Source organism: Pempheris klunzingeri, chromosome 3 (genome assembly GCF_042242105.1).
Source record: "Pempheris klunzingeri isolate RE-2024b chromosome 3, fPemKlu1.hap1, whole genome shotgun sequence".
Classification (NCBI taxonomy): Eukaryota; Metazoa; Chordata; class Actinopteri; order Acropomatiformes; family Pempheridae; genus Pempheris; species Pempheris klunzingeri.
The window spans coordinates 5,797,476-5,823,564 of record NC_092014.1 but is presented as its reverse complement, the minus strand read 5'-3'; the positions used below and the strand labels follow the sequence as shown (position 1 = coordinate 5,823,564).

At 40.3% G+C, this 26,089-nt stretch overlaps 3 protein-coding genes across 3 annotated transcripts; 2 read left to right on the top strand and 1 right to left on the bottom strand.

Annotated features, from left to right (window-relative positions):
* Nucleotides 1–672: 672 nt before the first annotated feature.
* On the top strand, nucleotides 673–9,946 carry parn (poly(A)-specific ribonuclease (deadenylation nuclease)). Its single transcript, XM_070856411.1, has 26 exons — nucleotides 673–747; nucleotides 1,017–1,094; nucleotides 1,206–1,285; nucleotides 1,372–1,439; nucleotides 2,100–2,181; nucleotides 2,381–2,441; nucleotides 3,298–3,463; nucleotides 3,654–3,716; nucleotides 3,826–3,864; nucleotides 3,943–3,985; nucleotides 4,077–4,157; nucleotides 4,283–4,339; nucleotides 4,592–4,669; nucleotides 4,806–4,849; nucleotides 4,954–4,996; nucleotides 5,204–5,279; nucleotides 5,373–5,483; nucleotides 5,569–5,638; nucleotides 5,723–5,778; nucleotides 6,314–6,400; nucleotides 6,853–6,927; nucleotides 7,015–7,189; nucleotides 7,299–7,432; nucleotides 7,831–7,888; nucleotides 7,971–8,131; nucleotides 8,989–9,946. Exons 1-26 carry the CDS (start codon nucleotides 729–731, stop codon nucleotides 9,033–9,035), a joined length of 2,052 nt encoding a protein of 683 aa, XP_070712512.1. The 5' UTR covers nucleotides 673–728; the 3' UTR covers nucleotides 9,036–9,946.
* Nucleotides 9,947–11,098: 1,152 nt separating this feature from the next.
* On the bottom strand, nucleotides 11,099–20,902 carry LOC139199011 (RNA exonuclease 5-like). Its single transcript, XM_070828013.1, has 19 exons — nucleotides 20,830–20,902; nucleotides 19,675–19,950; nucleotides 19,410–19,536; nucleotides 19,170–19,290; nucleotides 18,825–18,932; nucleotides 18,335–18,423; nucleotides 17,497–17,612; nucleotides 17,249–17,387; nucleotides 15,618–15,712; nucleotides 15,419–15,521; nucleotides 15,247–15,335; nucleotides 14,134–14,242; nucleotides 13,670–13,777; nucleotides 13,446–13,583; nucleotides 13,144–13,236; nucleotides 12,648–12,996; nucleotides 12,354–12,556; nucleotides 11,904–12,013; nucleotides 11,099–11,435 (listed from the first exon to the last, which is right to left on the bottom strand). The coding sequence occupies exons 2-19, from the start codon at nucleotides 19,929–19,931 to the stop codon at nucleotides 11,369–11,371; spliced, it is 2,421 nt and encodes an 806-aa protein (XP_070684114.1). The 5' UTR covers nucleotides 19,932–19,950; nucleotides 20,830–20,902; the 3' UTR covers nucleotides 11,099–11,368.
* A 560-nt stretch (nucleotides 20,903–21,462) lies between these two features.
* eri2 (ERI1 exoribonuclease family member 2) lies at nucleotides 21,463–25,758 on the top strand. Its single transcript, XM_070828389.1, has 10 exons — nucleotides 21,463–21,485; nucleotides 21,823–21,881; nucleotides 21,992–22,072; nucleotides 22,181–22,308; nucleotides 22,424–22,586; nucleotides 22,792–22,892; nucleotides 23,297–23,378; nucleotides 23,477–23,565; nucleotides 23,908–24,505; nucleotides 24,572–25,758. Exons 1-10 carry the CDS (start codon nucleotides 21,463–21,465, stop codon nucleotides 25,336–25,338), a joined length of 2,091 nt encoding a protein of 696 aa, XP_070684490.1. The 3' UTR covers nucleotides 25,339–25,758.
* Nucleotides 25,759–26,089: the final 331 nt, after the last annotated feature.

Below are 26,089 nucleotides of genomic sequence, written 5' to 3'. Positions count from 1 at the left end.
TGTTGTGATAGACTGTGGGTTTTGTCCAACATCCTTTCCTTGTGTTCCTTGTATTCACCTCGTGTTTGTCGGCTCCAGCTCCCTCTGACCCTGAAGAATATGGAAGCAGAAACCATAAATGAATGAATGTGGTATTTTTCTGCACATGAAAAGCAACAATGACATGGAGAGTAGCAGATAGATAGATAGATAGATAGATAGATAGATAGATAGATAGATAGATAGAACGTAATAGTACAGAATCCTAAATATTTCTTTTCATATGATCTGGTACTTTTAATTATTCCTGGATCCTGAATTATTTCCAGGTTTACATGAAAACATTTTCAATGTGGACTGCACAGAAGATATATAGTAAGATACTGTAGATAGATAGATAGATAGATAGATAGATAGATAGATGGATGATAGATAGATAGATAGATAGATAGATCTGACAGGAACTGTTTCCTGAACTGTGTGTTTCATCTGTCTGTGAGCTTAGTTTAAAGTTAGTCAGCTTTAAATACATTTAAAACCAAAAGAATTAAAGCTTCTGCTGTAAAACACTGAATTACCTGTATAAGTCCGCAGCCAACAGCATGAATGACGAACATCCTGATGTTAAACGTCTCTACTGTGTGCATGTTGAGCTCGTCGGACCCGGAAGTGTTTGTAAAACGGTTAAAAGCCAGTTGACGTAGGCCAGCTAACGTTAGCTGTCAGCCGGGTTCAGTCATTGTGCAGGGATGGAGGTGACACGGAGAAGTAAGTAGCCAGCCAGGTCTCTCGCACTGGATTTTTTTCCTCCTCTTTACACACATCATGATAACACACAACAGAGCAGTGACCTGATACGTGTGTATTTAGCACAGGACTCCGTCCGTTGTTCAGTGTTTGTGCTGCTAGCTAGCAGCAGTTAGTTAGCTAGTGCTGCGGGTTTAGCTAACATTATGTGTTCCTGTTGAGGCAGGCACGCTGTCCCCCATCACTCTCACACACTGGTGTTCACACACTTTCTCCCTTTTTATCTCCAGATTATAAAGACTGTTTAAACGTGGTGTACAGCGCCATAGAGGAGGCTGACTTTCTCGCCATCGATGGGGAATTTTCAGGTAACTGCGTTCAGAGCTTTAGCAGAGATTAACGCTGAAATAACGCTAGCGAAGGCGTGAAAATGTGAATTGTGACATGTTTTTTTTTTTTTTTTTTTGGTGTGTTTTTAGGGATAAGCGACGGTCCTAATGTCAGTGCACTAACCAACGGGCTGGACACACCGGAGGAGCGGTACATGAAGCTGAAAAAGGTTTGCATGTTTGCTATGATGCTGCACACCTCCGAGGAATCCCGCTTTCCTCTTGGATGTTAACTCTTTAACTCTCTGCCCACCAGCACTCCATGGACTTCCTGCTGTTCCAGTTTGGATTGTGCACATTCAAGTACGACCAGGAAAAGTCAAAGTGAGTGATTTCTGCTAAACAAATGTAGATTTTAAAGACCATCATAGATGTTTGGAGGCATGCTGGAAGCACAGTCTCCCTCAGGGCCTCTCAGCGCTGACATCGGCTCATTTTAAAATTCATTTTGAGATTGATTCATCGCCAGGTACAGACTTCCTTTGTGCCAACTGGTTTGCTAGTTATTTGGGAACATGAGAACACAAGCAAAATATCACCTGACAAGAAATGGGCCTGCAAGGTGGCTCCGTCTCGAAGAATGTTTCCAATGTAGCCTTGAGCCAACATTTATTCAGATCTGGGCTCCTATGATGCCTTTTTCTGATGCGTTTTAATCAAATGACTCTACAACAAACCAGGTAGTTCTCTAAACTGTGGGGGTTAATAGGAGGTAAATTCAAGCCAATGTAAGTCTTCATGTTTAACAGGTTTTACCATTAATTTAATTTCATGTTAACATGGTACAAACAAGCACCAGTCTGTATAGATTTCCCCAGTGCCATCTTTAGGTTTTATGTAAAAACATCAGTTAATTAGATACTAATAATGAAAATGATCCAGCTTTTGTGTGGCTTGCACGCGGGTTATTGTAATGAGTTCCCAGCTACAGGAATGATTTCCCTAATCCTCCTCGTTCTGTTTCCTGTATTCCCATCTCTGCAGGTATATCACAAAGCCTTTTAATTTTTATATATTCCCGAAACCATTCAACAGGACGTCCCCTGACATCAAGTTCATCTGTCAGGTAAGTCGGTGTTGACCCTCGAGGTCACTGACTGCTTCCGTGTGAACTGAGATAGATGAACTTTTAACGGTGACACTGACTTTGAGGGTTTATAATTGTGTGTTCCTGAAAATGCCTGGTCAACTGTAAAAAAGATGACCCGTCTGTTGGCTTTTTATTTGACATGAAAAATACAATCTTCCCTTTTCCCCACTTTCAGAGTTCCAGTATTGACTTCCTGGCCAGTCAGGGATTTGACTTCAACAAGGTGTTCTGTAACGGTGAGTTCACCACCGAGCGACCGTCTGTCTCGGTGCGTAGTGCCTGATATGAGACCTCAATGTCTGACTCCCAGCTGATTCAAGTTTATAGCATCACATATCAAACTTTTACATATGGGGAATGCTTGGTCAGTGTCTTTTTGATTAGTTATCTCCTCATTTTAAAATCAAAATCTAGATGTCAATGGCAAAGATGTATGTATTAAGATAACCTTAAACTTGTGGGAAGTTTTCTTAATTTGATTTAATTAGCAGGATTTCTTTTAAATAAAAAGATGGTCAAACATTGATCTCAGCCCCAGTACTTTTTAAAATGTTGAACATGACCCAGCCTCAGTGTTTTGTTACAGCAGCAACAGCTGACTTGCTCTTCTCTCAGACTTTTGTTTGCCAGGTTCCAGATCTCTGAATGGCTGCCCACTTCTGATTCAATTATTCATATATTTATTGATTTTTCTTAAATGAAATGGAAGCCAAGTCTGATCATTAGGCTTGGCTTTGTAGAAACAGAGCTGACTATTTCTTTATTTTTAACACTGTGGTGTCTGCCACTGTAGGCAGAGGTTGATGCTGTTTCTTACATTCAAAAATGCAAATGTGAATACAGGCTGTGCAACATGTAGTGGAGCAGTGAAGAGCTGTAATTGTTCTGGTTCACTTGTATTTCACTCTAATTTCCAAATGCTGGTTATGTTGAGTATTTAAAAAAAAAAATACAGCTTAGAAATGTAAAAACATTTGCTTTCTTATTTAGCTGTAGTCTTTGCAGTTGTTATGGACAGTGAATGTGCAGAGCCACCATTAAACTTCAGGTCGCTACTCAAAAGTAAGATGGAGACTTTTCTGGTTTTTAAAGGAATCCCATACCTGAATCAAGAAGAGGAAGCCCAGCTGAGGGAGCAGACGGAGGAGAGGAGAAACCAGCATGCTAACGGTGTAGGGACACCATCCTACATCTCCCCATCCTCCAAAGGCCCTGCACATGTACCCGAGGAACATAAAGACTTCATCAACAGGGTCATGTAAGTGTTGCAGTACATATGCAGTATTTTTTTCTCTTTTTGATACATCCTACCTGTGTGTGTGTACATATAAAAAAATAACACTGAAGGCCGTAATGTGGCTTATTGTGATTTAACACAACCTTTTCTTAATTACGCTGGTGTCTGCTGCTTTGTGTTTTGAGCTTTTTTTTTTATCTTTTCCCCGCAGAGAGAAGGTCGAGGCCCTCTTCGCCAACTCTGAGAAGACGTTGGACTTGGAGCCCTGCACCGGGTAATCCAGCACTTCTCTAATAGTACCACACCTATACTAAATTTGTCTTTATCATGTACAGTTTGTGTTGTTTGTTCTTCTCTACTTATATTTGCATTTTTCTCACCAGGTTTCAGAGAAAGCTGATATACCAGACGCTGAACTGGAAGTGAGTGTCACTTTGCTGTATTGTTGTTGTGCTTTTGCTTCAGTTTGTAGAAGATTAAAACTTTTTTCGCCTTCACAGGTTTCCCAAGGGGCTTCATGTGGAAACTGTGGAGACAGAAAAGGTAGGAACATGTTATTTCAACCAGTTTTACCCTTTTGTCTGTTTTTTTGTGGAATATGTAAAATATTGATGCAAGTTCTGCATGTGTGCAGAAGGAGCGATACATCCAGGTCAACAAAGTAGATGAAGAGGAGAGGAAGAGGAGGGAACAGCAGAAGTTGGAAAAAGAGCAGGTGAGATGGATAAAATGGATATTTTAAGTGTTGGTTGCAATCTTGCACTAATTGTATCAACATTTTCATAGGATGTGCTATTTTTTTATTTTATTTAATATTTTTGCTTCACACCTCTTCAATAGGAGGAGCTAAATGATGCTGTTGGCTTCTCCAGGGTCATCCACGCCATCTCAAAGTCTGTGAGTCAACTTTGTTTTTTTTTTCCCAGTTCAGCTGTAAAGATCTTGAGTTACGCTATAATTTGTGTATTCTAACTCTTTAATCAGCAGTTGGAATCCACTACCTATGTTTCCCTTCATTATTTCTGGACATTATTGTACTAAAGCTGCATCTTCCTGTTGCTAATTCATGTTTTTCTGGTTGGTTGTGGTGTGTGTTTTTGTTGTTTTTTTTTTTGGACTCATCCCTGTCCCATTTCGTCGGACACACAGGGTAAACTCGTGGTTGGCCACAACATGCTGTTGGATGTGATGCACACCATCCACCAGTTCTACTGCCCTCTGCCAGAGGTAGAAACTTAAGATGGAGATTTTAAATACAGAAGCTTTTTGGCTGCACCTGAATTTCAGTTTGTAGCTAAGTAATGTAATTTATGCATTATTCATGTAAATTATGAATTATTTATGTCAACACTCTTTTCTTCAGGATCTTCAAGACTTTAAAGAGGTCACAATGTGTGTCTTCCCAAGGTAATGTTAGTCTCCTTTGCTAGATTTGTTCACTTCTCTTTACAACAAATGCTTTTATGTGCTTTGTTTGTATAACACATCATTGGTTATCCCTTCATTTGCAGACTTCTGGACACAAAGTTGATGGCTTCCACTCAGCCCTTTAAGGTAAATGATCTCCTTCAGTGCTGTGGAGTGCCAGGGCTGCCATTTTGTAGTAGGTGTAGAGGTTTAAAAAAAAAAAAAATCACTTTCCAAGTAAACTGATTGGACTTTATTATGGCTAAATAGCATAGTTACTCTTTTTTTTGTGTGTCTCTTAATGTATTTTTAAAAATGCATAACGTCTGTTTGTATTTTACTTTTGTGTTTCAGGAGCTGATCACTAACACCTCTCTGGCAGAGTTGGAGAAACAGCTGAAGGAGACCCCCTTCAAGTCACCACAAGTTGGTGAGTAAATGCACCAACATTTGTCTGAACCACTTTTAACCCAGCAGAATCCTGCTGACACCTTTCCCCCCCCCCCTCTACTGTTCCCGTCAGAAACTGCAGAAGGCTTCCACAGCTATGACACAGCCCAGGAACAGCTCCATGAGGCCGGGTACGATGCCTACATCACTGGCCTCTGTTTCATCTCGATGGCCAACTACCTAGGTAACATACAATCACACTGATCATGTTTACAAAAACAAATCTGAATACACATTGTTTAACTTGGTCTGCTCACCCCTCTTCACAGGCTCTTTCTTGACTCCACCCAAAGCGTACATCTCCGCTCGCTCCAAACTAATTGAGCCTTTCTTCAACAAGTAAGAGATGCTCTTAAATTCACTTTGACTCCTAAAAAAGTCCTTAAACAAATGCATATGATGCTTATCTTTTCTGTTCTCAAGGCTTTTCCTGATGAGGATAATGGATATTCCCTACCTCAACATCACAGGACCAGATTGTGAGTACATAGCGGAGCAGGGCTGTGTGTCAGGATTGTTGCATTGACTACAAGCTCATTCCTGCCACCAGATTCACACTGTTCAGCACAACAAAACGTAACACAAATGGTGAAAAGGACGGCAAGCTAGAAAACATGGATGTATCTACTGCGTAAACTAACATTTATAAAGTCAGCTTTGTAAGTGTTATTAGGATATAGAAGATGCTTTTTGATGAGACAACATATAAATATAGTAACTCCACAGGGCACATTACTTTTTTAAAGCTGCATGAAGAGATTTTTTTGGACCAACAGGAGGCAGAAAAACAGCAAAACACAGGCCTGATATATTATCCACTTAGCTGTGTATCTTAGTCTGCCAGCTGCTTTAATTTTTCAACCAGCCATCTGTTAATGTCAGCTTCTGATTATTTTTTTTTTTAATATGAAATGTATCACATAATGAAGCCTTAAATTAAAACTACTGTTGCCACTTTTCCACCTCCCCTACCTCCTGTTCTCTTTTTTTTTTTCTGCTGATCTGTTCCTACAGTGCAACCTAAGAGAGACCACGTCCTGTATGTCACCTTCCCAAAAGAATGGAAGACGAGTGACCTCTACCAGCTCTTTAGTGCCTTTGGTAAGCCTTTCTATAGCCCTCCATCCTGCTCTAATGTTTTTGTTTGTTTGGTCTGTCTCTCATTTGTCATTTGTGCCATGCTTTTAACTCCTTGCTGAGCTGTGCTCTGCTGCTTATTGCATGTCTCACTATTGATTGTACTGATGTTTTATTACTGGTTGTTTATTGTATGTTATTGCTGTTGTTTTTATGATGTTGAGGTGACCTTGAGTGCCATTAAAGGCACATTTTTAAATGTATTCTGATTTATATTGTGATTTATTTTTACTCTTTGTTCATTTTTTTTTTTTTTCTCTCCTTGTTTTTGTGTGAGGCACTTTGTAACTGTTTTTAAAAGTGCTATATAAATAAAGCTTTATTTACCGACATGATTTATCCTGATAATTCTGTTTTCACACAAGTATGAGCCATTGTTTATCACTCACTTTCTTTTTTTTCTATTATCCACTCAGGAAACATCCAGGTGTCGTGGATAGACGACGTGTCGGCATTTGTGTCCCTAAGTCAGACGGACCAGGTGCAGATAGGTAAGTTTGACACCCCGGCTGAATACACACCCCAGACTGGAAGCAAATGTCGATGTAGCCTGTTAATGTCTACCTCTCACCACGCAGCTATGAACACCAGCCGCTACGCAGAGAGTTACAGGATCCAGACGTACGCAGAGTACATCCAGGGTAAGCAGCAGGAAAAAGAGAAGCTCGGCCAGTCGACCAAATCTTGGGGAGAGGACAGCTGGGTGAAACCTCCCTACTCCTCCGCTGCTTCTGCTGGTTTTGGATATCCCAGGTACACCATGTTGATTTATACACTGCTTTCTTTCCTACACAACACTCTTTCTGCAGATATTCACACTTTCTACTTATACTGATGATGTGTGGCCTTTTCTTTGTTTTAGAGGTTTGAGGAAACGCAGCATGAGTCCCGTTCAGGGAGAGCATGGGACTGGAGACGGTGTAGTTACAGACGGATGGAGTCACTACTCGTACCCGGACAGCAGCAAGGCGGGCAGCAAGAAGATGAAAACCGATGGTGTGTGAACTCATGCTCATAAGTGTTTCAGTGTGGCAATATGCAGCAGGTTTTCTCTAAGAAAGTACTTGGCAGCGATTCAGTGTGGCCTGAGGGAGAGGGCAGGTGGCGTTGTGAATAATCATCACAACCAATGAGATAAACTAAGGCAAGCAAGGCCAGGTGATTTATTAAACATCAGATTTAATATTTTAGTAACAGCCACCTGCTGCAGAACGGAGAGACCAGATGCATTTGTGATAGACAACATTGTCCTTGAAGTTTTGAGTTTTAAATCGGTACAATTCTTTTCTGTTTTTCTGCTCGGTGGCGCACACTCATGGTATCCCTTAGTAAAATGCAGTATATACTCTGTATGAGGAGGTCTAATTTGGGCTGTCATGTCCACTTATGTCCAGGAAACATGAACACAGAAGCTGTCGAAAGCAAGACCTCAGAAGGATGGCTGAAAACGGCGTAAGTAAAGTGATCATTTGTGCCGTCACCGTGATCCTGTTTGCTGTGATTTAAGGCTCGTAATGGTTGCTGTGCCCTGCAGAGATTCATCAGATTCAGCCGGGTTAAGCCCAGTCCCTGATGAGGAGGAGAGCCCTGAGGACATAGATCCAGCCAATGATGCTGACGGGACGGTCACCTGGCAACAAGCGCCAACGGTTCATGGGAGGAAAGGTCAAAAGCACAAGAAAAAGAAGTCTGAAGGTGCGTTTGTCCGTACGCTGGTGTATTAACCCTCTGACTCTGGTTTCTAAGATGTCTAAGGCATGGTGGGGATATAAGATGCTCTTTTTAAAATTTATAATCTTGCTTCATAGACAAAGCTTACAGCTAACTCACTTCCCATGAAGGGAACTGTGTCAAAACTTGGAATATGTTTATCGAATTGAAGAAAACAAGTAATCAAAATCAATGACTGGCTGGTGAACATAGTGGAGCATTAAATAGCCTAAGAGCAAGAAAGAGTCGAGTAGAATAGACCAAAAACGGAGCTGAGAGAGGGAATGATGGACCAGGTGAACAGAAACATGACTACAAACAAATGCTAATGTTTCCCTGTAACTGCTGGATGTGTAAACAACTGTTTGCTAACAAAGTCATATCTACTGAAAGTATGATCAATGTTGTGTTCACCACTCGTTTGTGCTTCACACTGTCCCCAAGTGGCCAAAAACTCAATTATTGCAGCTTTAATCTCGTTTCGCTTTACAAGATCTTGTCCCATCAACCTGCATCTTCTGTTGGTGCAACATTTAATGTCCCGTCTTCTGGTCTTTTCATTTATATACAGTGCAGATATTTGTGTTGGACTCGCAGGCAAACGACTGAGAATGTGAAATTGCCCAGAACTAGAACATGTATAGTGCCGTTGACACATGAAATGAGTAGTCCAACTTAACAGTTATTACGATTTCCAGGACATTTTGTGACACAACCTGTCACAACAAAGTGAATGAAAACTGAGGGGTAAAAAGATTAAATGGCAATTTCATAGAACTTGCAAATCAAGGTAGTGGAAGTGGTTCTTGTCCTCATGTCTGCCTGTCTGTCCCTCTGAACAGGTGCTGAATCTACAACATCGCTGTTTGAGGTCCCAGAGGTTTGGTAGCGAGAGGTGAGGAGTGGAGAGGCCACTGTCCCACGCTGAGCTCCCGCTCTGGGTCCTTTCGTAAAGCACTTGGGGCGCTCTCCTGTAAGGTTGTACATCACTGGGAGTGGCGCACACCCTAAATTCATTCGTTCACTTCAACAGCTGTGGATACTTTGTCCAAAGCTACCAGCCAAGCTACATGACTGGACCATTGAAAGAGAACACAAGCCATAACGACCGCTGCCATATTTCGATCTCATACCAGAGGAGCAGGCAACTCTTCCGGATAAACGCACACACTCATGACTAGAATCTTTAAATCTTTAAACTCCAGAAATGTTCATTTATTCTCTGATGTGTTCAGACTGGAATCTGCTACCACGACATGCTATCAGTTTGAAATATTCATCAGTTTTAATGACACCATCACCTCCAATCAGTCTTATATTTTGTGAGTGAGTTTGTGCATGTGAGGGAGATGTACATTTTCTCCGGTCTTTGTATCCCTGTGAATCCGTTTCCTAAATTGTGAGAGAAACACCCCTCGACAGGTCCTGTAGTTTACAGCGTCTGGGTTATTTAGTATTTTAACACAGTCAGATATTTTTTTTTTTTTTTTTCCATTTTAAAAAAAGTTTAGTAAACTTCCCCAGTTTTATCAAACATATATAAGGTTATCAATGATAATGTGATGTTTATTATTGGTGGCATTTTGATCCTTCATGAGAGGTGCTTGTGTTTTGTTTTTTTTTTTCGTTTGTTTTGTTTTGTACAGAATTGTTTTTCTTTACCTTTTTTGTGTGTAATGTTTTGTAACTGTCATCCTGCAACAATGTCAAACTATGTTCAAATGCAAAAGGTGTAAACGTTAACATGACGTATACAATTTTGTATAAGAAAGTTTAAAAATCCTTAAATATTTCCTTGGAAAGGGGGAAAAAATTAAAGAATGTTTCTTAGTATCTCTGTTTATGATTTTTCTTTTCTGAGCTGAAAGTTGAATTGAGGGCCATTCTCCACACACTGTCATCACACTGTACAAGTCACATTTAGGGCACAAGAGAAACACTTTCTTCAGTCATATGCGCTTATTTAGAGGCCATGTTGAGACTGATAACGTCGTTATCTAATGGTTAAAAGAAATCCTAATATTTGTCCCCCTCTGTTTAGAAAATGAGCTAAAAATCTTTATTGGCACATTTAGATTTTGTCTTTAATAAAGGTGCCTGGGAAGCTGTATGATGGAGAGTTTCTGTTGAAACAGTGACAGAAAAAAGACTACAGCAATTTTTTTTTTTTTTTTTTTTTTTTAAACAAGTAATTTATAGAAATGTTTTAATAGTGATCCATCTAAGAAAAAACAAAACAAAAATAGCTCGGGTCCTCTACCAGAGGCCTGGGAGTCTGAAGCCTCTGCGCAGTATCGAATCTGCTCTTATAATTGTGCTCCTCTGGACAGAGACCTCAGATGTTGAATTTGCTGGAGCAACTCTCCCAGTTTGAGTCACAGCTCCCAGTGCTCCGATCACCACTGGCACCTCTGCAGCCTTTACTCCTCACGTCTTTTTCAGCCCTCTGTTTTTTGAGCTGCTCATGTTCCTTCTTTTTGCTCCATCTATCACCACTGCCTCCTGCTGTAGTTTGTCAATCACCAATCAGTATAGCTAAAGGAGATCTTAGCGCTGTCTCCACCCGCACTCAGCTGAACCTAGCTGGTAATGAACATAAAACATCTTTTTAGAAAAAATTCTATAAGACTTACACTTTGTAATGATGTCAAACTGTCTACTTCCCTGAATTAGTCATATTTCCATGCAAAAGGAAACACATTTTTACATGTCAGTAGGAAAAGCACAAGTGTAAAAAAAAGTGATGGCCAAATTCCATGTAGCTGCTTCAGTTTCAGGCTCCTGGTATTGTGCATGCAGGCATGGCCAGCAGCAACACCTGTGCTTTCCCTACTATGACAAGTCAAAATGTCTGCCATGACAAAACCCCGTTTGGATTTGTGAAACACTACAAACTGATCAGTTACTGAAGGTCTATAATGAAAAGACAAAGTTTGACACAAACATTTTTAATGGTACAGTATCAAAATGCATAAATCCATGTAAATGCTGCTCATAGTTAAAAGTACAATTACATTTTACTTAAAAATAAAAGTAGCGTTATACATTCACATGGTGTTTGTTATACATTGTGCATTAATTCAAGTATGAGGTAAGGAAAGTCTGTAGAAATTTATTTTTTTAATAATTTATTTTGTCTTCATTTCACTTGGTTCAAGTGAGAAACAAGATCAGGCATCGTTGGAGTGAAGGCATTTCTGATCATTCCTACAGAGGACCGGGTCACTGTTCTCCCCCCGACCCCGGCGTCACCTCCATGAGGCACAAACCAGGAATGTGGCCCTCGGCGCTGAAGAAAGAAAGAGAAGGTTTAGAAATATTTCACTTGGTAACAGATGCTCAAATTCGAGCTGCGTTTCCATCAAAGTATGTTTAAGCACATTTTATCACAGTATCACATCAGAAAAGGTTGATGGAAATGGGAGTATTTAAAAAAAAAAATGGGAGCCTTTATTATCTAATATATTCTGGCGTAGCGAACATTTAAGTCACATGACTGATGAACTGTTTGTGCTGTCGGGGTCTTGTCCTGTGCATTTAAATCATTACATTTCCTTTTCCTCGTCTCCAGACAGTGTACCGGCCATCTTGCAGGGGCCTAACTGACTTGATCTGAGCCTTGTTTATTCACTCCAGATTAGTTGATAGAATTATGACTAATTAGCATTTTCTTTTTCTTGTTTTTACTGCGACATTTCAAAAATTTGCTTTTTTCTTGAGGTTTGAGGGAAGGCGCATCTAACGTCAGAGCCCTCACCTGGTGTGTCCGGGCAGAACGACCACTGACAGGGTGCCGGCTGGGAGATATCTGAAAAGCCTCTTCAGGTGGCGATCCAACCTCCTCATCATGGCATCCACTTCTTGGTCCTGCACAGATTACACATTTTCATCACATGATCAAGAAATCATTAATTGTAGAGGTCAGAAAAAATCAACTCATACAAGGTGCTAATAACTCTGCCTCATGTGCACTTTAGAACTTTAGGCTTTATCATAGCCTGCCTAATACTAATCTGTAGTCTGTTATGTTGACAAAGAAGAAAAGACATTGACAAATAGAAAAGCAGGGATTGACTGAAAAACTGATGGCCTTTTTTCATTTTTCTACAAGAAAATGTGCAGTCAGAATAATCTGAAACATTTTGTCAGCAATTAATCATAAAAACAATCAGCAATCGTTAAAAAAAAAAAGGTATCTTATCTTTACCTGAGAGCTGGTGTGCCGGTGGGTCCTCTCCTCGTCCTCCGCTGCCGCTTCCAAGTCAGGATCCACTGTGGTGACTGGCGTTGTCATGGCAACCCATGAGCGCAGGTGGTGTGGCGTTAGGGATGGACAGGCGAGGTAGTTTTGCCGCAGGAGATCCTTGGAGGAGCTGAGGGCTGCTTCTTTGGACTCTGAACTCTCAAACTCTGTCAATCCAAGACACACTGAAGCTTTAGTATGAATTCAGAAACATACAGTACAACAATAATGTAAAGAATAATATTGATCTTTACTCACTTATGTATACATGTCTTGCATGTCTGTCACGTCTTTCAGGTTTGGGAGGCAGGAAAACTCTCTCCACCGCACCAAAGCGACCAAATGTCTCTCTGACTGTCTCCACAAACACTTCACGCTTTTTGCAGATGTGCCGCCGCCGCTTCCTGTTTACTTTAGCTGTTGTACCAGGAGTATTACCTGAACAGTTTCCATCTAACGTGTGTCCATTGACCTTTGCAGAAATTTGCATGGACTCAGCCACAGTGGGTTTTAATTTTACGGCGTAGAGCTGACTGCTGTTTTCACACATCAGGGCATCAAGAGTCAGATCCAAGTCCAGCATCGACTCATAAACAGGCCTCTGGACCTTGATAAAGGCACACACAAGCAAAAATGTTGGAGATGCAGCAGTTTAGAGATGTTTTAGTTAACAGCCTGGAGAAGCCTCAGAATGTCTTTAACTTCCTTGTGAAGGGAATAAGTAGCAGGAAAAGAAAAAAGGGAAGACAGTTACCTTGATGCACTGTCCCTGCATATTAAATCCATTCAGACTTTTTAAAGCCAGCAGAGCTCCCTCCAGCAGCCTAAACTCTACTTCTGCATGAACCTGGAGACCAAACATTGGCAGAAAACATAGGAAAGATAAATGAATGCATCCAAAAAACATAAAAAAAACTATTTTACAGCTTTAGTTTACATGAACTGAAGTACTTATGACCACATCTTTAGAGGTACTCAGTTGTTAATCGGTGACATAAACACAAAAAGCAGTTTATTAAATGTAAAATAAAGAAAGATGATGTATGTGAGACATACTCTGGAAGTTAATTTCAACATTTTGACTTTCTCAACGGGTCCGCAGCGGCCAAACAGTCGCTTCACTTCCCCCTCAGAGGCACCTGCAGGGAACGGCCCGGCAAACACTACGCACATGTCTCGAAGGTTTGCACACACCTGCAGCGTAAACACACGCATTAAGCAGCACATTAAAATATCACTCAGACACTTTGAATTCTTCATGTTCGGAATAAACGCCTCACCGTCCGGTAATGATGAGGAAAGCGCTTCTTCAGGTGGCCTGAGAGGGAAGGAAGCTGGAGCACTGAGAGGAAGGAATGCCTGGTCTGCCTCCTGAAAGAGGCCAACACCTGAAGGAGATGGGAGAAAGTAACAGAGGCAGGGGAGGAGGAAAGAGGAAGAGTTAAGGGGAGGATGATGAGGAAAAAGAGGAAAGGCACAGGACATAGTGAGTGGAGGGGAAAAAGAGTGCAAAAGCAGCTGCCGATCGCCTCCTGCAGCAAACGGATACATGTAGTGTATATTCACCAATAATATCACCAGAGATAATCAAAGTCATCTCTGGAAAATAAAACTTCACCTGTCCGACTTTATTGTAAACTGTCAAGCTGTTTCATCAAAACCAAATATCTTGGTGGAAAACCAAGCTCATCGTAAATGTCTGACTGGGTAAAGGTCAGGAGGAAGTACACGGCTCCTGTCTCACCATTTTATCAGAGTTGTGCCACTGCTGCTTGGACAGATCCAGGGCGACGTCAGAGCGCTTCCCAACAAAGGCAACAGACCGGCCGAGTGTCTGTAGCACGTCAGCAAATCTGCACAAGAAATAAAGATGGAGAATCAGAATCAGAATTACTTTAATAATCCCCAGGAGGAAATTGCTTTTTGTTACACACAGCTCCAAAAGAATAAGAATAAGAATACACTTCAAACACAAAGTAAAATATAAATATATAAAAGTATGAATAAAAAAAAAAAGATGTATCAAAAATTATTATTACAAATTATTACACAGAGGTAAATTACTGCACCAGGTGAGTCCAGAGTCTTATAATAATAATAATAATAACAACAATAATACCACTACTAATAAAACTACTAATAAAAATTTATAACAACATGCACAATCATAGTAAGGCGCTGTACTATATAAAACCAATAATACTACTACTACTACCAACAATAATATATAACAACATGTACACTGTACCATATTATAATAATAATGATGATACAAATAATACCACTACTACTAATAATAATATATAACACGTGTACCTTCAGAGTGAGGAGATGTGCTATATAATACTACTACTACTACTACTACTACCAAATGAATGAGAATGAGATGCGATGTGCGATGAGACTCCTTCTACTAGTAACTAAGATGTGTCACAAATGCTTTGATAGAATTTTAATGCTTTCATTAGTAATGGGAGATATTGGTGCAATAGACACATCTATCTACATCTATATATTTCTTCTTGTATAGCCACTCCTTTCTTTTCCTATTCATCTATTCATCTATCTATTTTATTAATCCTGAAGCAGCATTGAAGGCAAAAGGTCAAAGCAAGAATTTCATTGTGCGGTGAAACATGTTTTTATCCGTACATATGACAATAAAACCACTGAAGTGAATTGAATGTATCTTTCCCTAAGTCTATCATTTCAGATTTTCAGCAGGGCGTTAAACCTCATACAGTCTTTTGCTCGTAGTTGAAATTATTCTAGTTTGTTTGTTTTTTTATAAGATTTCAGATAAAGACAGATGAAGGTAGAGAAATTAGTAGATTGCAGACTCTATAATATATTGTACCTGTGGCTTGGAGTCGGTGCAGGTGCACAGTCAGGGGAGTCCTCTTCTATTGCATATCCCCACAGCTCCTCCATATGGCGTTCTACAACCTGACAGTGAGCATACATAGTTATATCAGCTGTGTGTGAGTGTTTGTGTGTGTGTGTGTGTGTGTTCAAAAATGATGTGTTACCTGACGAGGTCCTGTTTTAATAAAGTACTGAGCCAGCTCCAGAGCCGCTAAAGCATCCTCAGTGGGATTATGACCCTTCTTCTCTTCAGTTTGTATTTGCCTCCTGGGACACAAGTGGGAAATTAAATTACAAAGCATGATGGGAGAGACAGACAGAGAGAGAGAGAGAGAGAGAGAGAGAGAGGGAAAGACCACTTACTTCAGCACAGTCTCAGCCAGGACCTTGAGCTTAAACCTCTGTCCAAACTCTCTCTTGTACAGCAGCGAGGTGTCGATTACATGCTGGTGGATGAGCTGCAGGGAGAAGACAATCACAATACAGGTCGTAACTTTGAGTTTTCATACAAAAACAATAATGTGGGTTTGAAGAGAGCCTCTCCAAAATGAAACACACCCATAATATACCTGAAAAACGGAATTGCTGGCATGAAGAGTGTAAAATGACATAGTTGTTTCCTTCTGCAGCCATTTAGTCGATCATGTTGACATTTTGGACAACATAACTGTCTGCCAGTTTTGAAATAAGAACCAGCTGACATGAATTTCTGACATGTTACAAACACCTTGATGTCTGCTTTCAGATGTCTATATTAAGTGAGTGGTGAGGACAAGCATCCCCACAATGTGGACAAAAAGGTCCCAACTCATTGTCCAAAGCCTTTTAAGTGAAACCCCCAAAACGTGTGAAGGGAATACTCTGATAACTATAAAATACAACTTTATGTTTCATGTTGTGCCAGACTAGGTTCAAGTTTTACTACACCTATCAGACCGTTTACAGCGTCTGAATATAAAAGCCCTACAGTGTAATAGGTTTATTTGAATATATGAGACGTTCATTTCTGAGGTTCAGTTGAGTGCAGCGCAGCATCCCAACAATTAAAGTCTTCGCACAGTGGTGGAAGAAATACTCATATTTTTTACTTAAATGTAAGTACCTACACCAAACTGTGAATATACGTATTATTATTAATGGGTCAAAGGTTTTGCAGAAAATCTGCCGGTGACAAATGAAATTATTCATACTGTTGCATCAAATGTGTAAGCAGCCTCTCACTCTTATAGTTTGAACTATTTTATATAAAGTTTGGCATTTAAACTCAGGGTCAGGCCTCTCCAAAGGGTCACAAAGTGAATCTGAGAGGTCTGAGATGATTAATGGGAGAGGAAAGAAGAAAAACTTCTGCAATCTGTATTCATCTTTGGATCTTTCTCTGATCTTTGATTTTTCTGTGAAATATTAAATATATATATATATTTCACAGAAATATTTAAAAGAAGCCGTTTGAAAAGTTTAAAGGGAAAATGTCTCTTTGGTGGAACTGCAAATAATAAATAATCTAAAATGAGACAAGGAGCCCCAAAGAGACGCTGATTATTTCGTAAACATGTAAGAAGCCAAAATGGTGGGAAATCTTTCACCATGTGATGTATTTTCTAAACTTTTCTAAGTAATAACTTAATCTAAAAAATGATCAATAACTAAAGTCATCAAACAAATGTGGTGGAGTAAATCGTACGATATTTCCCACTGATTACTAGATTCCAACACTGCCTCTATGTGCACTATTTGAAAAATTGTCAGTGGTAATAAAAGACATGCACTCTGGTAGACAGCGATGCAAACGGTTGTACACATAGAGGCTGTAAAGACTATTGTAGGCATGTTGTGCTGAACACAGACTTTTACCAACAGGCACAAAGCTGCCCCGACCTTAAGTTCACTTCACATTCAAACATCCCCAAAAAAACAAAAACAACTCAGATCACAGCCGGGTCCTGGTAATTAAATTGTTACAAGCAGAAATCAAAATGTCAGTGGTGACTCACTTTCAGAGCCATGAGGTCGTTGTTCAGGGAATGGCCCACCAGGACTGCGTCTCTTGGCAACAACGCCAGCAGCTTCACCTGAACGTCCCGCAGGGTGGTTGTGATTGGTTGCAACATCGCTGCGGTTATACCAGAGAACCTATCAGAACGCAGCCAGCACCGCAGGCAACATTTTAACACAGCGGCTGATGATGGTTCTCAAAAATACAGCTCTGTGTGTGTGTGTGTGTGTGTGTGTGTCCTCGTACTTGGTAAGGTAGTTGTAGATTAGATTCTGAGGTTTCACCAGTTCGTCTAGCAGACAGTTCCCGTCACTATCCACCAGAGAAGCACGAACCAGCTCGTATCCCTTCTCTGTTAGACACTGAAGCACAACATAAACACACTTGGATGGAAACCTTGAAGTATCCCAAAAATCCTCACAGCAACCTGCTCACAAAAGCAACAATAACACTATTACAGGACGCAAAGAAATGCTAAATAAATGGAGAGTGTACTAGAGAGGAACGACCCAATGATTAAAAAATAGAATCCATATATGTAGAACAGGGTGTTTGATCCATCCACGGTTTAGTTTCTGCATGGTTTAGTCTTAAAAAGTCAAGTCAAGCAGAATGCAGCTATTTACAGACTATCCAGGGTGACAGGTGAGTGAAATAGCAAAGCTTCAAAGTGATGCAGCTCATTCTGTCATGTGGTAAATATTTCTCAAAACCGACTACAAGTAACACACATATGCTTTAAATCATTGCAGCGCTCGACTCAATAAAACCGGCTGCTTTGTTTTTAAGCACGTATCCTACATCCTACACATACTTTTACATTTATAGTCTTTACAGGACAGTATTGTACATTTTATCTGGCCAGAATGTGGTATGCTATTTTGATTTGTTTGTTTATCTTTAATTTTCATATTATTGTATCATACAATAATATGAAAATTAAAGATAAACAAACAAATCAAAATAGTATATCTATGATATATATCATAACTTTAAACGGTACTGTAGAATTACTGTATCATGAGCATATTTCTTCACACTTGTCTGTCTGTGGGAATTAAATACATCATTGAGAGCGTCTCACCATCTCACAGTCAAGTCCATATAGACGGCTGCTGTCGGTCACGTAATCATAGCTGTCCGTGCACACAAATTCCTCAAAGCCCGGCATTCCTGTATCAAAAGAAACAAAAAACGAAGTGAGAAGGTGGAAATGGTGAGAGACCACGTCCACACTAATCCAGGTAAATCTGAAATGTATCTCTTTCTCTGCATTCAGGCTTTTGATCTACACTAAGCTTTAAGCTACCATTTTTCACACCCAAAAACTGAGACTGTTTTGTTTTTTTTTTTAAAAAAAAAGGGCTCCATAGTAGACAAAATATAAAAGCCCTTATGGTTTAGTGAAGGTGGGAGAAACAGGAACACAAGAACATAAAGTATTCCTGCTGAGGAGTCTGAGTGGCAGTAAAAAGCACTGAAAGCACAGGAGTGGAAGCATTTTATTTATCCAGCTAACTGTAAATGTCATAAGAGAGAAAGAGAGAGAGAGAGAGAGAGAGAGAGAGACTAACCTTTGACAGGAAAGTGTTTCTTGATCATCACCTCCTGGGTGAGAACATACGCTGTCAGTCCTCTCCTCTGCGTCCCAAACGAGATGATTACTGGGTGAGTGATCAGTGCTGCAGAGGCACACAGCAGCACACGCATGCACAATTAAGAGCAAGATCAAAAACACAAACCACAGCTGAGAGAAAATATCATAATAACATTCAACTCTTGAGCAGCCTTTAGAAACCAGGAAAGGGTAAAGTCACGTGGGTCACATTAAACAGCCAAAATGACAACACCTGGTCTCATGTATTAAGATGCTGCCCAGTTCTACACACAAACAGAGCATAACCATGCACGACTCTCACCTTTGTGTATTTCAGCACTTTCATTACGTCTTTGGGAAAGAGATCGATCCTCTGGTTCAGGAACTTCACTGCTGAAGATTTCTGATGCCAGATTGGTAGATGATGGAGTAAAGGTGACTCTCTAATCCAGCAAGAGCAAAAACAGACCAGTGTAAACACAAAATACTGACACTGCAAATATGATTTTTTTTCCTAATTCTCCCATCACTCCTTCTGTGATCCATTTCTCTGGTTACTTACAGTGGTGTAGTTGGTCCTGAGGTGCTGCAGGCTGAGGTAGTATTTGTAAAAGTGACTCTGGGTCAGGCCCTCCACGATCACCACGTTCAGAGCTTGAATCCACCTCTGACCGTGGAGATGGCACCAACTACAAGAGACACAGGGGAGGAAAGGAAATTAAGACATTAGTGTAAGTGGTGTTGTTATAGCACATGGACGCAGTTAAAGAATGTCACAGAGAAATAACTGATGAGAGCTGATAGGACTTTACTACCAGAGTCATTACCTGGGCTGTTTAATGCCACCTCTTTTCCCCAGAGCGGCAAAATGCAGCAGCTCTATCATCTCATTCTGGGTAATTGGTTGTCGAAGGCAGTCGAGCGGCACAGAGATGCTCTGTGAGCAGGAGGAGCATTCACCCTCGAGCGTCTCGTCACCTTCCTGCGCAGATTTTGACCTCTTGGCGTTTTCATGCACTGTGGGGAAGATGATCTCTCTGTTCTTTCTTTTGCATGTCGCTGCTGATGACGTCGAAGGCTCCATGTTCAAGCTGACGTTTCTACTGGGAGATTTTTTAAAAAAGAACATCATCTACTTCCTGTCAAACAGCAGAAGTTTATATATGAGCAGGATTTAAATTTGTTTTTCTTTAAATTTGTATTGTTTTGTTTATGATGGTAGAACAGAGGCCTGTGTTCAGTAAACTGGGGCTGTGCATGGAAGCTCAACATTCTTTCAACATAAAAAAATTGTCAAATATCAAAAGTTGGCACTGAATATTGCACTGAAAGTGGGGGTTTTCTGGCTTTCATTAATAATAAAACATTCATTCCCTGTAGATACATCTCTTAACTATTTTATATAGTTGAAATAGAGACACCACAGATCATAGAAGTCTGAGGCACAACAAGAGAAAAGTGGTTTGTACAAGAACACGCTTACAGTATAATCCTCAATGGGAGGTGCCGTATTGTTTTAATATAAGTATCAAATTTCCCATTCTGACTGGTATTCTGTGACAAATTCACCCTTTAATAGGTTATAATGTTGTACATGTTGGAGTTTTGGGTTACATTTAATTCCTTAGTTTATAAAGCAGCACAGTAATGATTTCAGTGCCTGGTGTCTTTGAGGTACTTTATCCCACTGTGAGGGGAAGTGTGTGTTAAAAGTATAACTATTTAGCTTTCTTGGTGCTGCAGCTGTCAGGTAAATAAAGTAAACTAACGTTACACTGCTTCGGTGGCTGAACTCTGAGATCAGATTTGTGGTTCATTAGTAAAAAAATAACAATAACACAGGAAACACCAGGTTACACTTTTAGCTAGCTAACGTTATCAATCTAAAACAAGAATTTACACTTATACATGTATGACTTAGGAGAATTTATAAGTTCGGTATATGCGTGACAATAGTAAGGACGATAGAAATATGTAAATACCAGATGTTATTGGTCCTGCAGGCTCAAAATTCATGTTTCTCCACGACTGTAAGAAGCTAAAAACACATGGTTACAGCACAGGCGCTACAGAACGTTTCCATGGATGTGCGTTACCGGTGTAAAGTTTAAAAAATATTAACACTACTTCCGGGTTGTATCTTTTAAAAATACACTGTTTATGTTTCAAGCTAATGTTTTTCAGTCAGAACATGTGGCTAAATAGTATGGATTGTAATTGTGTTTAGCTATAGAAAATCGTACATTGCCTATCAGGCGACCACTATGTTGGCATATAAATGTTTTTCAGCGGTGTTGTCTTTTATATGCTGTGTTTTAAGTCTTAAGGTTAAACCAAGTCTATGCTTTTATTTTGATGATAAAGTGGTAAAACCGGAAGTAGATTTCGTTCAGTTTCGATACATTCAGAGGATTTTTCTGTGATCGACTATCTGTGTCTGCGTTTGATTTCAATGACTTTCAGCCGCTCTTAATCAAGCGCAGAATGATGGATGCACAGTTTAAAATAACAGCGCGATTTTTTGCTCCGTTTTCTAACGTAGCTGGTGACAAGACCCTTTTTTAAAACTATATTCTTGTAAAGTTAGTTGCCCGAATTCATTTACGGCCCACGCTATGTCTACAAGGAAACTGGCCAAGTAAGTAGTTAACTGATAACCATGAACCTTTAGCGTGTAGCGTTAGCTAAAGAGCTAATGTAAACAACTAACTGGGAACACAAAGGGAAATGACATGTTGTAATATGTGATTTGATTCTTTTTAAATAACGATCATTTGTGTAACGTCACTTGCCTTAATATTATTTAAGTACTGACTATATCTGTGTTTAAAGATGTTAAGGGCACTCACCCTTAGCTCCAGTTTGTGGCTCTCATGTATTTGCTTTCGCTAAGATTTGGCAAAAACACGTTAAATTAACAGTAAGTTCAACGATGCTGCACTTACAACAGGCTCTTTAATGTCCTGCCTCCACAGAGAACTAGGATTACTGAGGCAGCGGTCCTCTAATGGATCAAAGAAATCACTGCTATCGAGTAAGTAACGTATTGTTTATTTGAACTGATGCTTAGACTTGTCTGTTCATTTTCACTCTGGATCACACTGTTGCCTTTGTGACTGTTTAATACTGTGTGTTTTCTTTCAGATCAAATGTTTTCATACCTGATTGTGATTGATTTCGAGTCCACTTGCTGGAGAGAGAAAAACAACTACAGCCAGGAAATTAGTATGAGGCCCTTTATATGTTATATGTGTGGACAGTTCTTTTTTCCCCATCTTTTCACCCTAATTGCTGATAACATCCGTCCCTCTTCCCTTTCCTCTTTCTGTGCAGTCGAGTTTCCTGCTGTTCTGCTGAACACGTCCACAGGGGAGGTCGAGTCCGAGTTTCACACTTATGTTCAACCTCAAGAGCGCCCTATTCTGTCGGAGTTCTGCACTGAGCTGACCGGGATCACTCAGGTGTCTGCATACAGGCATAAATACACTGCCACAAACATATCATGCACAATCTGGTGTACTATATACAGTTTTACATCTGTCTACTATCTGACAGCTTCATTCTTGTGTCTCCCAGATGCAAGTTGAGGCAGGGATCCCCCTCCAGATCTGTCTCTCTCGGTTCAACCGCTGGCTGCAAAATCTGCAGCTCCAGATGGGTGTGGTCTTTCCTGACACCCAGCAGAGATCCTCTGCACCTTCACCTTCTCAAAAACGCTGCACTTTCCTCACTTGGTCAGGTAAAAGCCTCTGCAAGAGCATACTTAACATCAACTAGAATGCCATTTTCTTTAAGTATTGTACTTCTTGTACAAGAGCACTGAATTATCTGGGTTTGTTTGTCAGTGGTAAGCCTGCCTTACCACAGTAGCATGGTTTATTTGGAGACACTTAGCAAAAGCACATTGCTAATTTTGATGTGTCTCCATTTTTGTTGCAAGTCAGACTGGGATCTTGGAGTTTGTTTGCAGTATGAGTGTAAACGCAAGCAACTCCATAAACCTGATGTGCTCAACAGTTGGATAGACCTGAGAAGCACCTACAGGGTAAGTGGAAGCTTATTCGCTTTGTCTTTACACCTCTGTTCTCTTTAATGCTTTCTCGGTCATACCTACCACTGTACAATTAGTTTTGCAGTTGTTCAGTGTACCTGTTGTTTTCTTGATTGTTTTATCTTTAAAATAAATGATATTCTATAGTTATGGCATATTCACATCCTAAATTACCATAGCCCTAGCTAAAGTATTCTGCTTGCTTATATTGCCCAAACACCTAAAGGTATTTAATTATTATTGACATGAAAGCAGGAAAAGCAGCAAGTCTTCAGATATGATAAACTGAAACCAGAATTTGAAACAATTAAATAATAGATGATTATATGATTAACCAAATCAATAATCACTTCAGCACTGCTCATCTCATGATTAACCACCATTATTGTATTTTACAGTTGTTTTACGACAGGAAACCCAAAGGCCTGAACGGTGCACTACAAGATCTGGGAATACAGTTTTCAGGGAGAGAACATTCTGGTATCCAAAAAAAGAAAAACTTCCTTGGTCAAAATAAATCTACGTAGAAATTAGACTAAATCTAATCCTATGTGTCTTCCTTTTTACTCTTTCCTCAGGTTTGGATGACGCTCAAAATACAGCTCGGCTGGCAGCCAGGATGATGAGGGACGGGTGTGTGATGAAGATCACTAGGAGCCTGGTGAGGGTGAGTGGCTACCGTCCAGCGATGCATCCCAACTCCTAAATCCCCGGTCCCCTTCTGTCTCCCCACACAAACTCTGTTATGGATGATGACTGTATGCAAGACTACATGGATGAAGAGTTTTTAAGGTTGTTGTGAATCTTTCTTATGTGAATAAACAAATATATAAGTGGACTGTTGCAAATCACAAACACTGATATTTGTGCCTTCACTTGGTCCAGTTTTTAGACAGGTAGAGAAAGCTAAATATACATGCTGCAGACAAGACAGCCACTAGAAAAAATAAGGAATAGGTGATATATTTAAGTTACTGATTGTATCTCTCGTCTTATCTTCCTCTTATAGACCCCGTTAATGGTCAAACCCATGTTTGGAAACACAACCGCAGACAAGAAGAAAGAAAAATCCACAAGTGACAAAGAGGAAAACACACTTGGCACAAACAAGCCCTCATCATCCAAGATTCCCCCTAAATCATGTCAAATAAAATCATGTTCAGAGAACCTCAGAAGGGATTTAGAGACAAAAGAGAACTCCACATCAGTACAGGAATGTGTTCCAATCTGTCAGAGCCTGATCTCACCAACGACGCTGCTGAATGGTACAACTGGGCCTTTATGGGGACGCAGAAGGGGGTCAGTCATTAACGTTTCCTCTCCAGTTACGATAAATTGTCAGTCACGGCACAATAACAACAGCCTTGTTCTGTGTTCCACTACTGTGGGCTGTCTTTCAAATCTGCCTCAGCTCTCAGAAACAGTGGGAGCGGTGGAAGAACAGGAAGATGCGGGACTGTTAGTGGAAACAGAGGACAGGTGTGGGTCATATGATGATGTGGTGTTGGAGGGTGGTGAAGATGTAACCAGTGAAATGGAGAGAGGATTTGATGATCGTGTGTGGGAAGAACCTGTTAAAACACATCATCAGATCATGTTAAGGGACAGTATGAGAGAAACAATGAGCGTTGAAAACGGCTTTAAAACTCAAAAGATGACGAGTAATTCATCAGCAACGTTTCTATCCACTAAAATGAGATCCCACCTTAATGTGTCTGAGCACTTGAATGAAATCAGGCAGCATTCAACGAGCTCAGAGCCCAGTGGTTGTTTTGCGGTGCCGAAGACTGTTACTCGGGTCTCCAAATCAAATCAGCACAAAACAGGACTCAAAGTACTGCAAGTGCAAGAAAAGTCAGATGGACCCCATGAAAACTCTAAAGCAAACACACCTTTTACCTTCAAACCCAAACCCTTCATTCCAGATAAGACCTCCACCCCTAATACCTCCTTCGCCAGGCCCAAAGCTGTCATCACACAGCACAAACAGACTCCAAAATCCTCCTTTACCATCTACGCTGACCCAGCAAATCCCTCCCGTCCCTCCTCATGCTCTTTTTCCACCCCAAGGAACGTCCTCTCATCTTTGTCAGCCAACACGCTCTCCTCCTGCCCCAGTCGGCCCTGCATCTCTGTGACCCTGAAAGGAGGGCAGAAGATCACATCCCCGCTGTGTGCGTGCGGGCGCCATGCAAAGCGCCAGGTCGTATCCAACGGTGGTCCCAACCACGGGAGAGGGTTTTATTGCTGTCCGGTGCGCCGCTCGGGCAGCGGAGGCAGGATCCAGAAGGGCTGTGAGTTCTTTAAGTGGGAGTCAGCTGTGATGAAGAGCAGCTCAGCGGCCTCTCCTGCTGTCAGATCCTCCGTCTCACTCTGCCAGAGCAACTCAGCTCTGAGCTGCCGTCCGCCCCACAGGTCAGTGATAAGAAAGAGCTGTTAACTTGTTGGAGAAACAGCTGATGGTGTGTGTTCTCCCTCAGGCACACAGACTCTGATGAAATAAGTTTCACAAAGACTGTTCATCTATAATGGTGTTTTGTTCGTTTCTCCGCTTAATGTTTTATTTTATTTATTTAGGAATTACATACAGCAGCACAAAGCAGGTGTGTTTTATTGACATTGATCTATTAAATGTATTGATTCTAGTTTGGACAGTTAATTGGCTTTTATCAAGGTGAAGTGCCCAAAAGAACTACTTCATTGCTTTTTCTGTATTTCACAGCATCATAAAGTGAGTCATACTTTTTATGACAAGTGTAATGAGCTTGAATGAATAATGACATTAACTTATTAAATTAATCATTATGTTAGCGATATGGATTCTACTGAAAGAGCAATTAATAAAACAACCAATAATGAACAGTGATAATAAACTTCAATGTATTGTATGTTAAATATACCCTTTTAGAAATGTGTTTTGGAGATCAAATGAAATGTTAAATAAAACTATGAAGTGACTGTTTTAATTTTGACTTTGTGTCATGTTTTAATCATTTAATTGTGCCCACGGTTTTGATTAGACAGTTTTTATCAGTGGTGGAAGAAGCACTCAGATCTTCTACGTAAATAAAAGTAGCAGTATTACAGTGTAAAAATACTCGATTACAAGTAAAACTCCTACATTCAAAATCTTAGTAAATAGTATTAGCATCAAAATATACTTTAAAAAAGTAGAAGCACTCATGCAGAAT